At 57.8% G+C, this 14,721-nt stretch overlaps 2 protein-coding genes across 2 annotated transcripts in view; both read left to right on the top strand.

Moving 5' to 3' along the window:
* NLGN3 (neuroligin 3) overlaps positions 1-6,347 on the top strand; it is a 42,884-nt gene extending 36,537 nt beyond the window's left edge. The window contains exons 6-7 of the mRNA XM_030449222.1: positions 2,356-3,145; positions 3,548-6,347. Coding sequence (XP_030305082.1) covers positions 2,356-3,145; positions 3,548-4,385 — 1,628 coding nt within the window. The 3' untranslated portion in view covers positions 4,386-6,347. The remainder of the gene's footprint in view (positions 1-2,355; positions 3,146-3,547) is intronic.
* Positions 6,348-10,493: 4,146 nt separating this feature from the next.
* On the top strand, positions 10,494-13,563 carry GJB1 (gap junction protein beta 1). The gene is made up of 2 exons (XM_030449331.1): positions 10,494-10,593; positions 12,553-13,563. Exon 2 carries the CDS (start codon positions 12,565-12,567, stop codon positions 13,402-13,404), a length of 840 nt encoding a protein of 279 aa, XP_030305191.1. The 5' UTR covers positions 10,494-10,593; positions 12,553-12,564; the 3' UTR covers positions 13,405-13,563.
* Positions 13,564-14,721: the final 1,158 nt, after the last annotated feature.

Raw genomic sequence — 14,721 nt, 5'->3', positions numbered from 1 at the left:
TGCTACTCTGGCAGAGGAGCTGCTGCCAGCTTTAAATGCAATGAGGTGGGAAGGGAGTGGTTGGTGCTGCAGACAGTTTTGCATCAAAGCAAATGCCATAAAATTACCTCAAGAAAACCCCTGTGCTGGAGCACCCATCTTCCCTGGGCCAGGGCTCTGGAACACAGTGGGGAGCTGTGTTAAGATGCAGCTTGCAGACCAGGAGGCTTTGTTTTTATTACATCAAAATAAAACGGTGATCAAGAGCTATTGATGAAGCTGCTAATTTCTGTCTGCTCTGCCGGGCACTCTGAGAGGCAGACACTGGAGGCTGGTGCAGTGCATGCTGTATCTGGGTGCTGGGAAGACCTGCAGCTTCCCTGCCAGTCTTAGGTCTTGTACACAAATGGATTCCTTGCCAAGGACCAAAGTGCTGCTTCTTTCCCTAGCTGGCTATGCCAGGGCAGGAGCAGGACAAGGTACTCAGCTTCCTGCAGGGCTTGGCCCAGAACACTCTAGAGGTGTTTCCAGTCTCAGCTACTGTGCAAACCAATGGGAAATTCAGGAGCTGGTGGCAGCCTGCACCACCAGGTACACTCTGGCAGAGCCCTGGTCCTATTGCTTGGATCCACTGTGTAGTAGCAGCCAGCTCTTCAGGTTGTAGGGTGCATTGAGACCCTCACCTCGGAAGGGAGTAGGAAGGAAAGGCAGGGCTGCATCTTCCTGCCTGGGCTGCAGCAGGCTCCGAGTTGAGCTCCCTGGGGTGCTTGTCAAACTTCAGCTGGGTGCTGACATGGAGTGGGAGGATGTGGCAGGTCTGGGCTCCCCCAGACTCCTGGGTCCTCCTGAGTCAGGACATGAACATGCAGAAACACAGCAAAGGGGCTTCATCAGGGACCTGACCAGCTGTTGGTAACACCAAGTGTCCTTGCTTCCCCAGGCGTGGGTGGGCAGGGACAAAGTCCAGCCTAGTGAGTCTGTCTGAGAAATTATGCTGCTGGTGGGGGCCCAATAGCTGCTGCTAAGATATCATCTCCTGAGAATCAGGGACCCCCCATCCTGCCTCTTTGGCATGTGGATTATAGTGCAAGCAAACCCATGGCCAGTCTCCAGCCCTGTAGGCTGGATACAGCTTTCTAGGGCTTCAAGAGGTGACAAACAGAGCTTGTGACTTCTCTTTGTCCTAGTGTATGGGACTGTACGTCAGGTACTTGGCAGTGTGAGGACTGTGTGTGCAGACAAGAGCTTACGGACATGGTGGCGGGGAGCCAGGAGCCTCTGAACACTTCTGCTGTGGGAAGGTGCATGCTCTCCTGCAGACCAGCACAACCTTATATGCACGGGGCATCTCATCCTGGTGCCATGTGTTTCAGGGGGCTGGGGGCAACCTGATTGCCACCATGTTGCTGTGCCAGCACCATTCAGGAACCTCTTGAAATAGTCCCCCACGATGAGCTAGTTCTGGGATCTGGTGAGGATGCAGGCAGAAGTTGGGGTTCAGGAGAAGGCTGGCCAGAAAGCAGGGACCCTACAGTACACCCAGAGCCCGGCTGCCTTTCACCACCCCAGAGGCTCTGCTTCCTCGAAGCCCTTTGTATTGTGAGCACAAGCGCCATTGACATGGGGCTGGAGCCCAGCCACACATTCCTCCGCCTGGGCCAGGGCCTTTGTGGCCCTGTTTTCCAGGGCGAAAGTCCACTCCCTCTGTGTTCCTGGTGGCAGAAAGGCCCTCTTTGTGCATCTGGCAGCATGCTCCTTTGGGCTGGTTTGGCACCAAGCAGACCCAGCTGGGCAGGAAGCAGCAGGGAGGGGGATAAGGGGGACCCTGACAAAGGGAGTGGTGGGGTAGGATCTGCAGGGTTAAGTGTCCCTGAGCAGGCGTTAACCCTCCAGCTGCTGCCACCCTGCAGCCTGGCTGCTCAGTGAAGCTGGTGTTACCCTGGTCTGGAGGATGGGCACTGAGCCAGGGGCAGTATGTGCCCCTTGGCAGCTCAGGCAACACATCCATGGGGCCACTGGGTGTGGGCTCCTCCACAAGGACCGGCTGTGATACAGCCATTGTCCCTCTCCTACCTGCCCTGGGACAGAGGGATGCCAGGCTATTCCCTGCTATGGAATCCTCAGGGAGCACAGCAGCCCTTGGTTATTGCCAGGAGCACCCAGATTCTACTCTGCCACCCTCACAGTGGCTCTGAGCTGAGCCCCCTGTGTGAGGCTGTCTCAGCCCAGGTCAAGGCCAGGCGTGGGCTGGAGCACCGGGTCCTTGCAGGGGTCCAAGAGCATCAGTGCTACACTGCATCCTGCACTGCAATGCTGGAGCATTGGAACAGTGCTCACCCCACTGCTAGCTTTCTCCATTCCTTGCCTGTCTTGCAGGTCTTTTCCAGAGAGCCATCATACAGAGTGGCTCTGCACTCTCCAGCTGGGCTGTGAACTACCAGCCCGTGAAGTACACCAGCATGCTGGCTGACAAGGTGGGCTGCAATGTGCTGGACACAGTGGACATGGTGGACTGCCTGCGGCAGAAGAGTGCCAAGGAGCTGGTGGAGCAAGACATCCAGCCAGCTCGCTACCATGTAGCCTTTGGGCCAGTCATTGATGGCGATGTGATCCCGGATGACCCGGAGATCCTAATGGAGCAGGGCGAGTTCCTCAACTATGATATCATGCTGGGGGTCAACCAGGGTGAGGGGCTAAAGTTCGTGGAGGGAGTGGTGGACCCCGAGGATGGTGTCTCAGGCAGTGACTTTGACTACTCAGTCTCCAACTTTGTAGACAATCTGTATGGCTACCCTGAAGGCAAGGACACTTTGCGGGAGACCATCAAGTTCATGTACACTGACTGGGCTGACAGAGACAACCCTGAGACACGTCGCAAGACTCTGGTGGCCCTCTTCACTGACCACCAGTGGGTTGAGCCATCAGTAGTGACAGCTGACCTGCACGCCCGCTATGGCTCCCCCACCTACTTTTACGCCTTCTACCACCACTGCCAGAGCCTGATGAAGCCTGCATGGTCCGACGCGGCCCATGGGGATGAGGTGCCTTACGTGTTTGGGATCCCCATGATTGGCCCCACAGACCTCTTTCCCTGCAACTTTTCCAAGAACGATGTCATGCTTAGCGCTGTGGTGATGACCTACTGGACCAACTTTGCCAAGACAGGGTGAGTGGGGATGGGTGCTGTGCCTGGGGATCTGTTCTTACTGCAGCTGGACCCGTTGGAACCCTGCTGTGGTAGGGGGGGTATCATGCCTGCTGTGGGACATTGAGTCCCCCATGCCCAGAGGTGCTGTGCTGATAACTGGGGTCAGGTTATCAACCACAGTGAGGGCACAGCCAGCCCCTGGGACTGGACTAAGCCACGAGCAGGGTTGGGGAGGTTGGTTGGCTGTGATTATCATGGGTGGGACTTCACCCAAGGTTCAGCCATGCCATGCAAGACCTGTCACAACCCCACCCTGTGCCACCACTGGCAAAGGTACCCCCAGCCTCCATCTCTTCATCCAGCTCTCCTCACCTCTCCAGCTTTTTCTGTTGCTAGCTCTGTTTTGCCTGTGTTTCACAGGGACCCCAACAAGCCTGTCCCCCAGGACACCAAGTTCATCCACACCAAGGCCAACCGATTTGAAGAGGTGGCCTGGTCCAAGTACAACCCCCGTGACCAGCTGTACCTCCATATCGGGCTGAAACCACGAGTACGTGACCACTACCGGGCCACCAAGGTGGCTTTCTGGAAGCATCTTGTCCCCCACCTGTACAATCTGCATGATATGTTCCATTACACCTCTACCACCACCAAAGTGCCACCACCAGACACCACACAGAACTCCCACATCACTCGCCGGCCCAATGGCAAGATTTGGACCACCAAGCGCCCTGCCATCTCACCTGCCTACAATAGTGAAAATGGGAAAGAGAAGTGGAGCCCGGAGCAAGAGGCAGGCATCCTGCTCGAAAGCCCCCGTGACTACTCCACTGAGCTGAGTGTCACCATTGCTGTGGGCGCCTCTCTCCTCTTCCTCAATGTGCTGGCCTTTGCCGCCCTTTACTACCGTAAGGACAAACGCCGTCAGGACACACATCGGCAGCCCAGCCCCCAGCATGGCACCACCAATGATATCACCCACATGCCCGATGAGGAGATGCCTTCCTTGCAGGTGAGCCAGGGGCACCATGAGTGCGAGGCTCTGCCGCCCCATGATACCCTGCGTCTGGCTGCTCTGCCCGACTACACTCTCACCTTGCGCCGCTCTCCAGATGACATCCCGCTCATGACACCCAACACCATCACCATGATCCCCAACTCGCTGGTGGGGCTGCAGACCCTGCATCCCTACAACACCTTCACTGCTGGTTTCAACAGCACGGGGCTCCCGCACTCACACTCCACCACAAGGGTATAGCTGCCCGATGCGGGCGCACACACATGCACGCACGCACGCACACGCACGCAGCAGACACTGGCAGAGGGACCAGCAAGGCCAACGGAGCCCCCAGACAGAGGGGCAGTGCCCACAGATGGTGTGGCACCAAGCCTGGAGACCTGTGGGGTCCTGGCACAGCTGGATACCCTGCTGTCCCCCTGGGTGCTTTCTTTTGTCCCTATCTAACTTTTGAGAAGTGCTTTGACTCTGCCGGCTCCTGGCTGGAAAGCCCCATGTGTCAGTGGGGTGCAGGGGGGATATGGTGTAGCCCCTGTGCACATGCAGCAATGCAGGTGGGACCCTACTATCAGTGGCCATGGGTCTCCCCACACTGGGGCTGTGTCTCCCCATGGGGTGATCACATCCTCAGTGCTCCAACCAATGAGCACCCTGGAACTGACAAGGAGCAGGGCAAGGTATCCCCCTTGGCTGATACCCAGGCATCCCCAGGCAGCTTGGCATCTTGAGTGCCCTGGAAAAGGCTCCTTTGCTGTGTTGAGAAGTGGCCCCTGGCCATGGTGCTATAGGCAGAAGGAGTGGGCAAGGTCCAAGGACCCAGCCTCATGCTGGGTGCAGGAACTGGGGCTGGTTGCAGGGCTCGGGGACCTTGGAGTCCCTGGGAGCAGGACCTCAGGCCAGAGACTTGGCACCTCTGCCCCTCTTCATGCTGCAGAGAATCTCTTTTGTGTCAGTCGTTTCTCTTTGCAGAGACGTTTTTTAAGCAGATCTTTAGTTCTTTACACACTAACAGTTGCCGCGTTTTGTCCTTTGTAAAGATTTTAAAACCAAGTGTTCTTGATATAAAATAAAAAGCCAGTTAGAAGCCAGCGTGTGCGCGCGGTGCAGGCCCCCTGCAGCCCCCCCTGCCTGCCATGGGCAGGCGACAGGCAGGGTACTGCCTCCTGTGCTGAGGGGGCACGCTCTTTTGTATTTTTTATATTCTCCCTTCTCTGTTGCCCGTGTCCATCTATCTCAGCCAAATAGCCTAACCGACCGCCTGCCTGCAAGCACCCCCACCCCAGTCCAATCCACTGACACCACTGGCTAGTGCCATCCACACACTGCCCTGCATGGGCATCACCCTCTGTGAACACCATCTGTGTACCCCATAAACCTAAAGGAAGCCTCTGGGCACCATATCCAAGTGCTCACCCTGCTCTGCTCACCCAGGAGCATCCCAGGCCCCTTCACAACTGCCCCAGGGTCACACTGTGCCTTCCCTGCCTGCACGGCTGCCTGAAAGCAAAGCCAACGGTTTGCAACCTGCGGCAGGGGTGGGCAGTGCTCTGAGGCTGACAGGAGCAGGGTGAGCAGTGTCCCGACAGCGTCTGCCTCCCACCTCGCTCTCACTGGGGGTTTCCCCTGTCGCGCAGTGACTCCAGCACCGGCACTGGGGCGCGCAGCCGGGATAGACGGCTTCACATGGGCTGCTCGAGCAGAGCCGCTGGGGACGATGTAGCCTGAATGGGGCTGGGAGCACATGCCTCGGGGCTGGGACACTTGCTGGGCTGCTGGCAGCCACTGAACCGCACACAGCTGCAGGTAGTGTGGCTCAAGGCGAGGGGCTTTGGTGAAGCCAGATATGGAGACGGAGCTGCCCGGTAACCCATGAAGGGCACCCAAATCTCAGCCCCCTACAATGGGCGCTGGTACCCAGGTCCTGGGGAGGCAGGAGGACGGCACAGGTCCTTGTGGGAATACTATACCTCGTCCCTGTGCAAGACGGTCCGGCTGGCAGACGCTGCCAGCACTGGCGGCCGTGACGCGCCGGCTCCGGCTGGCCCTACTACCTGGGGCAGCACACATCACCCCACCCCCCGGCCCTGCATCCTGCCCGGGTCCCCACCCCCAGGCAGAGCTGGGGTGAGGATGCTTGCTGGAGAATGTATTTATACCCTGTCACCCACGCAGAGTAACAAATTCCAAATAAAACAAAAGTGATATTTTTAATAGTGGTGTGTGTCACCTCTTCTTGAAGGTAGGGATTGGGGTGGAGTGCCTTGTGCTAGCTCAGAGCCATTCTGGCCATGGCCATGCCATGATGTCAGTATGTCTGGATGGTCCCTGTGTTCCTGGCACGCCCCTTCTCTCCCCCCCCCCCCAGAGGCTGCGGGAGGACTCTGGTATGACCCCACAAGCTCGGGGTGCTAGAGCCCCAGAGCAGCACACATGGAAGCTGAAAACCGTGCAGCCTAAGATGACCAAAACTGGGTGTCACAGTGGGGAAGCCCCTAGATGCCCACAGCTCTGCTGCCCCCCTGCCCCTCCCAGCTTTGGGACTTAATCTGTCTCACAACCTCTCCGCCGAGCTTCCCCCTCCCTTTTGCATCCCAACTCCCCTCCCCCTTGCTTGCCAACCAGAAAAGCTGCTGGTTTCATTTCTTTTTAATGTCATTTCAACTGGAGTTGCCGTGGAAACCAGGCATGGGGCCTGAATCGCCTCCAGGCAGCAGAGCCAGGGCCAAGGCCCCGAGTCAGGAAGGCAGGGAGCAGGCAGAGGGCTGAGCAGGGGGCTGCGTGGGGACCTCTGCACTGCTTTACCAGGGACTTCTTGAAGCTGCAGTGCCACTAGAACATGTCACCCTGCCAAGCACTGTACTCCAGCTCCATCGCCATACCCACCATTCACCCCCAGTACTGCCTGATGTGGGGGATCTCAAGCCCCTGCGAGCTGGCCTGTGTCCTGGAGCTGCAGAACACAGCAGGCAGTGTGGGCATGGGGTAGGTCACCAGCCTGAGATGGCAGCAAGACCCTCATCATGGGGCAGATGGAGAAGGTGGGGAAAGTGCTGGAGGCAGGCAGTGTGCTGTGCTGGGAAGGGCAGGGATGCTGCATAGTTCCTGGAATTCGTAGCAGCAGAGCTGAGCTGTGATGGGACTCTGATGGGCCAGTGGGACTCCCACCCAGGACAAGCGTCCCCTTGGGCTTTCCCATGTTCTCTGCACGTTCAGCTCTCTGGGCAGGGGGATGGCTGTCCACTTTGAATACTGACCTGCAGACCCATCTTGCACTGCCTCAACTGCCCTTTTAATCCAACCAAGCCCCAGGACAGGGTGCCAGGGCCCTCTCTTGCAGCTGCTGGATGCCCTAGTTTTGTGATGGGTTGCAAGAAGCACCAACAAGAAAAACCCACAGCAGGCCACGGGGCCAGATTTCCATGGACATGCTGGTGCCTTGCAGCACAGCTCCAACAGCAGCCACCACACTGTGGTGGCAGTGTAGGGTCAGCCCTGTCTGGTGGCCAGTGGCCCATCCCTGTGACCTCAGCACCTCTGTCAGCTGCCACTGCTGTAATGCCTACTGATTTATCAAAGGAGAGATGCCTTTCTGCCTCAGGGGCTCTTCTGCCCCACTCTTCTGTCCCTCGTCCTCACCCTTGAATTGCCCCAGCTGCCTGCTGTCCCTGTGTCTGTCAGCACAGCCATCCCAGCTATGACCCCAAGGGCAAGCTGGTGACAGATGACAAGTTGCTATTACAGTATACTGCCTTTGCAAAACTCCCAAGTCTGCCATCTGTCCAGGGTGTCCTTGACCATCAGCCATGCAAAACCCAGGGGACACTGTGTCCCAGGGGGTTCAGTTAACATCTGTGTGATGATTGTGGGTCACCCTCAGCTTCCGGGGGCATGTCTAAGGCTGCTGGCAAAGAGTCTCATGTGAGAATTGGACCACAAAAGTGTCCCTGGCATGGTCATGGGGTGATGAATGACCTGTGCCTGGTGCCTGCCTGCTCCAGGAGACAAAGCCAGCAGGAAGGCAGGAATACTGCTCCATACAGCAGCATCACCGGGACAGTCTCAGTTTCCGGTTCTCTCACCACTGATACATCTAGGACACAGGACAGCAGACCTGCAAGTGGGCAGAACAAGCTGTTATGCCATGCACTGCAAGCCTGTCTGCCATGTGCTGCAGCGGCATAATGGATTTCTATGCTCATTCACTGTCAGTGCCCTTCCTGGCAGGGACAGCACTCATTGCCCAGGCCATGTCCTGCTTCTTGCCCTCGCAGATTTGACCCAAGCCAGAAAGGTTTTGTTTCTCTGAGGGCAGCAGCCTGGATCCAGGGATGGATACAAGCCTGGAAGCCGAGCAGACCTTGCAATGCCCTCCCTGGGCAGGATGGCAGTAGAAAGGGGGATGATAAGAGCCTGCTCTGCAGCATTATTTTTCTCCTGGCAACACAGGTGTTTCAGTGATGGCTGGAGCTTGATTTCCTCCATTATACCAACAAAGGCTGCTGGGCTGTGAGATCGCTGACCCCAGCAAGGTAGCCAGCATCTGTGTCACACCTGTCTTGCCATTTGGACATTGGCTCAGCCATGCCTGTCTCATCAAATCCTGTCGTGCAATGTGCCCATATCCTCGAGCTCTTCACTGAAACTACAGACACCAAATTAACCACGATTACATCATTAACAAAGAGCACATTTCTGGTCCACACGGTTGCAGATGGGGCAGTTTTCCAAGCACTGGAGGTGATGCTGGCCACGACTGCTTCATACAGCTTGCCCTTGACCTCTGGCTTTTGCACAACAGTTTTGCCTGCCTTAAATAGGCCGCGGAATTGGTCAGCGGCAGCCCGGGCACATAAGGGTACTGCTGGCGCTCCCGCCCATCCCCGGGACTCCCAGTCCTCCCATCACTTCCCGGTGCTGGCACTGGGGAGGGCGGGGGGAGGGGCACCGAATTATGCAGCGACACTCTTGGTTCCTCCTTTTTCCTGTTTTTTCTCCATGTTAATTATGTTTTTCCGGTGGATTCTGGACCCCTCCGGATGCTTCTTTGGGCATGTGCGGCCCCGCAGTCCCTAAGGCCCGGTCCCACCGCCCACCAGCGTGGCCCGGTTCGGCCCCGCAGCGCCACCTGCTGCCGCGCGCAGCCGGTACGACGGGGAGCGACCGCAACTCCTCGCCCTGCACTGCCTCCTCCAGCCCTCCAGTGACCTCCAGCCTGGCTCCCAATAACCCCCTCAATATAGTTCCTGCAGTCCCCAGATTCTTCCCCTCAGTTAACTCACCAGACTTGCCGCACGCCCCCGGGATCCCTCATTGCTCCCCACCCAGCTCGATCCCCCTAGGCTGGGTCCATCCCCTCCCCTTGCTCATACTGCCCATCCTCCCCTCCCCCAAGTCCGTCTCTCGACACCACCAGTGCCTCCACCTCCACCTGTCCATCGCTCCGGGCAGGGCCCTTTGGTCCCGGGCACATCTCGCAGAGCATTGCAGACCCCGGGTGCGTGGTCTGGGCGATGCCGGCAGCTACGGCTGCTCCCTCTCCCGGCCGGGTGGGGACCATATCGTGGTCTGTGTGCTCCATATCGTGGAGCATTCAGTCTGCGGCATATCGTGGGCCGAAATTGAGGCTTCGTCCCGCCCCGCACCCGCGGCGCTCCCAGGCTCCTGACTGCCCATTGCCCCCCCGCACTACGAAGGGAGTTCCCATCGCCCCTCATCACCCCTCACCGCCCTGTAGTGCCACCCTGCCTCAATGCAGGGGACAGTGGCACCACCACGGTCCTCCTGCAGGGGATGGTGTCTAGAGTCCTGCAGCTCTCCCCCAGACCCCAAAATGCAGGATCGGGTCGCCACGTCCTAGTGCACTACAGGGCCATGCAGGGTAGTGGGACCTTGGAGTGGGCCGTTAGCTGTTAATCATTGACAGGCTGTTTGCCTTTTCTAGGTGCTCTTTAATACATTAAATCTGGGTGTTGGTGGCTCTCCAGAAATCAGCCATCAGCCTGCAGCAGTGGATCAAGGTTCTCTGGGTCCCAGGGGTGCCCAGAGCCATCCCCCAAGACGGAGAGCAAGGCTGCACCGTGGTGCATGTACTCTGCACGGGGCATGGTGGGGAGGATACGCACAAGTAGGGTGGTCAGGGGCTCCTACAGAGCTCCTACAGCGACCGTCCTGGGAGCTGGCCCTGCCTCAGTGCTGCGGTGACCCCTGGGCTCTCCCTAGGGGGACGATGCTTGGCCTTGACAGTGGATGCTGGTGGGTGGCCACAGCAGTGTGAGCACAGGCTAGACACACCTGCGGTGTTTACTTGGCCTGGAGCAAGTCCTGGAAAGAACAAGTCTGTTTGGGAGGGGGTGGGTGACGTGCCGGAGGGCAGTATAAAGTCCAGCGTACTGTGCTGGAGTCTGAGGCCACTGCGCTCCCCAAGAGCTTTTCCTGTCCTGGTGCTGAGGTGAGAGCCCAGTGGGCACTGCACTGCTATGGGGGTGGTTATATGTCTTCTAGATGGGAGGCATCAGGGGTACAGGGTGGGAGCTGCAGCAGGGGTTGGCCATGGGCCAGAAAGGGCAGAGGTGTGAGTGCTGGTCCACATGGGGGGAGAAGGGCAAGAAGCAGGACATGGCCTGGGCAGTGAGTGCTGTCCCTGTTGCATCCCTGAAGGGTCTTTGCCCACCCCCTTTTGCAGGCATTCACCAGCTGGACTAAGGGGTGGAGGTGGCATTTGGGATGGCATTGTTGCCTAGTCACCTCCTTCACCCTGACCATGACAGCAGCCCTACAGGCCTGCAGCTGGAAGGTTTTACTGGATATGCTGCTCCACATCTGAGCCTGGGGACAAAACCCAAGAGACATATCATCATTCTCACAGGGATGGAGCAGAGTATGGTGTGGGCTGGGACACAAGCCCTGAGAGACAGGGGCTCGGGGTGTCTGCAAACACAAGGACACCCACCAGTGTGTCCATGCAGTGAGGTAGCACCAGTGGCCCCCTGTCCAAGGAAAGGAGCACAATTCCTATGGCACGTGTCTCTCAGCACTGAGCAGAGCCCCTGTTTACGCACAGATAGCGTCACCCATGCAGATTCTTTGCGTATTCATGCGTATTCATCTCAGTGGGATGGGGCACATGAAGGGCAGCTTCAACTGTAGCTGCTGGCACCAACCCCCTGGCAGCAGAGCACTGAGGAAGACATGGCAGAATCTACAAGAGCTATACCCAGTGCACCCAGCCCCACAGGTCCTCACAGATGGCTCTGTGCCACACTGGGGAGCAGTCAGACTCCAGCTGTGGTCATGGTGCCTGTGTTTTCCATGTAGGATGGGCATGCAGCTGGGCTCTGCCTTGCATCCTGGGGAAGGGACCTTAAGGCATCCCGTGGCTGTCCCAGCCTGGTGATGCCCATGGAGCAGGTGGCAGAATGAGGAACACCCTGTGGCCATCAGCTGAGGGGCTGCGGCCATGGTTGACGTGGGGCAAGGTGGGAGCTGGTGTGGGGCCAGGAAGGGGGAATGCAGCACACAAGCACTTTGTTTGGCCAGGGTGGGTGGAAGTTAAGGCGTTGGATCTGAATGCTTAAGTGTGTTGTTCAGGCACTGATAAAGGCCTCATTGTATGTAAATAGTTTATAAAGCAGCATATGACTTCCAGTGCAGGGCAGTGGTGGACAGAGACGAGTGCAGGCAGAGCAGAGCTCTCCTGCAGGAGACATGAGACCTTAGAGAGGCCATTGGGGGCAGCTCGTGAGGACCTTTCCTCACTGGCAGGTATGCAGCGCCGGGATTCTCCACACCAGGGGTGAGAAGAGGGTAGGTCTCAGCCTCCCAGACTGGGATGGGAAGCAGCTTCCAAGGCTGCTGAGTGTTGGTGGGTGGCCTCAGCGGGGTGGGAGTCTGTGTGCTTGGGGTGCAGAGTCATCCCATGCTCCCTAAGCAGGGATGGCTTGAGGAGGGTGGCAATGCATGGCAGTATGGAGGGGTCCCGATGAGGACAAGGAGGTGCTGGTGCAGAGGAGGCTGGGGAGCGTTTTGGGTCCATCTCTGCCAGAGAACTCGGCACTGGCTACAGATTTGGAGTCCCTGCACAGGTGTGGGAGCTTCATCCCCATTCTCTGGGGCAGCCATGAGTCAGAATCCCTATGCCAGTGTGGGGTGGTAGGGCAGGAGCAAGGCACTGGAAGGCCAACCAGTCCCTTGCTGCTCTGTCCAAAATGCTGTCCTGTGCTATTCTAACATTGGGAAGCACCCTGCCATCCCACCATCTGTGCATCCTGCTGTTCACCTACCATGGCTGTGGCAGCCAGTTGCTCCTGGATTCATCCTGGGGCTGCTGCCACCAGGGATGAGACACAGTGGCTCTCAGCCAGGGGCCTTTCCCACTCCTAACACACTATCTTGCTGCTTGTTCCTGCAGACGTGACGAACAATGAACTGGGCCGGACTCTACACGGTGCTGAGCGGAGTGAATCGCCACTCCACCGCCATCGGGCGCATCTGGCTCTCCGTCATCTTCATCTTCCGGATAATGGTGCTGGTGGTGGCAGCTGAGAGTGTCTGGGGGGATGAGAAGTCTTCCTTTACCTGCAACACCCAGCAGCCTGGCTGCAACAGCGTCTGCTATGACCACTTCTTCCCCATCTCACACATCCGTCTGTGGGCCCTACAGCTCATCCTTGTCACCACACCAGCCCTCCTCGTGGCCATGCATGTGGCCTATCAGCAGCACCAAGAGAAGAAGCTGCTGGTGCTGACGGGACACGCAGACCCCAAGCACATGGAGGAGGTGAAGAAGCACAAGATGCGCATATCCGGTTCACTGTGGTGGACTTACGTCTGCAGTGTGGTCTTCAGGCTGCTCTTTGAGGCTGTGTTCATGTACATCTTCTACATGCTCTACCCAGGCTACCAGATGGTACGTTTGGTCAAGTGCGAGGCTTACCCCTGCCCCAACACTGTCGACTGTTTCATCTCCCGGCCCACTGAGAAGACCATCTTCACCGTCTTCATGCTGGTCACCTCCAGCATCTGCATTGTCCTCAATGTGGCAGAGCTGGTCTACCTGGTAGTGCGGGCCTGTGCCCGCCGAGGCCAGCACAACTCCAACCCCTCATCGGGGAAAGGCTCCTTCTATGGGCACAAGCTCTCCTCTGAGTACAAGCAGAACGAGATCAACCAGCTGCTGACGGAGCAGGACGGCTCTCTCAAGGACATGCTGCGCCGCAACCCAGGGCTGCAGGAGAAGGGTGACCGCTGCTCTGCCTGTTAGGGCCTGTGCTGCAGGGGCCCCAACCCTTATCCCCACCCAACAGCCACCCCACAGCCCTGTGTTGTCCCTGTTCCATGGATAGCATCCCTCAGTCACCAGTCTGTCTGTCCTGGATGGCCAGGAGGACATCTTGGGCCATTAAATCTCCATTCTCAGGCACTGCCTCCCTTCTTTCTGTTCCAACTGGGACATGCTGGGGGCTAGGATTGCAGTGTGACTTCCCCACCCCTGCATAGTAGCCAAGGTGGATGCCACCAAGGGCTGTGGTGGCTGCAGTGTTTGGGCTGGACTGGGACTGTTGTTGCAGTGTCCTGGCAGCTGGAGGGTGGGAGCAGTGACCCTGGGTGTCATTGAGCAGTGTCCATGGGCTCTCTTAGCACCAGGCCCTCCAGCCCCAAATATATTTAGAAAAGTGCCCAGAGCAAAAATAGAGGGAAGATGTTTCCCCAGTGGCTGTTTCATCTGCCAGTCACAACAAAAGCCAATGGGACATGCAGAGGCCTCATGCCCCAAAAGCTCTGTGCCCACCATCAGGATGACAGATGGAGCTGGGCAGACCTGGTCACACCCCACTGGGGAGCTGGGGTCCAGCCAGGAAGGAGTGTTGCAGCATCCCATCTCAGCCTACCAAGGGGGGCCAGCGGCACAGAACCACCATGCTCTGCCCCATATGTCTGACAATGGTGAGGAGTTCACTATGCTGGTTCACTATTTAGATGTCCCTGATGATGCTTCCAGCATGGCAGGGCTGCTTTCTGCCAGAGCTCTTTGCCCCCACTGCCCTTCACACGACAGGGTAGGAGGTACCTGTATTGTAACAAGGCAACCAGGTGCCACTAATTGCCAGGGAGTGAGCATGAGCTTGTGTCAAGCCCACCTGTGCCCAATTAGGGTGGGCCCCCACTGCGCATAAGCAGGATTAGGGGGCCAATAAAAGGTGAGTCCTGAGACACAGGCTCAGCCTACTCCTGAGCTAGTCAGCAGAGAGATCAGTTGCTCTCAGAGCAACAGCACCGATCCAGGCTAGTCAACCCTGAGAGCTATAGGCTCAGAGCACTGTTTGTGAGTCTCTGCTGGAACACCTGGTTGGACCTTGAAGCGCCGTACCCTAAAAGAGGTTCGTCTTGCTACAGGTACCGTGCATGGGATGCAGGGTGGGGGCACTCCACGGACAGGTCTGGGTTGAGTCCCTGCATGCTCACCTGGCTGGGGGTTGGCATGGGTTGTAAGCTGGCCACGGCTGAAGGACGTGTCTTGCAGGGTGCAGCTGTACCATGGGGGACTGGAGCCTGCTGAGACAGCTGTTGTAGAGTACCC

The sequence above is a fragment of the Calypte anna genome, chromosome 4 (assembly GCF_003957555.1).
Source record: "Calypte anna isolate BGI_N300 chromosome 4, bCalAnn1_v1.p, whole genome shotgun sequence".
Classification (NCBI taxonomy): Eukaryota; Metazoa; Chordata; class Aves; order Apodiformes; family Trochilidae; genus Calypte; species Calypte anna.
Note: the sequence above shows the minus strand (reverse complement) of the source record. Positions and strands in the feature narration are given on the sequence as shown.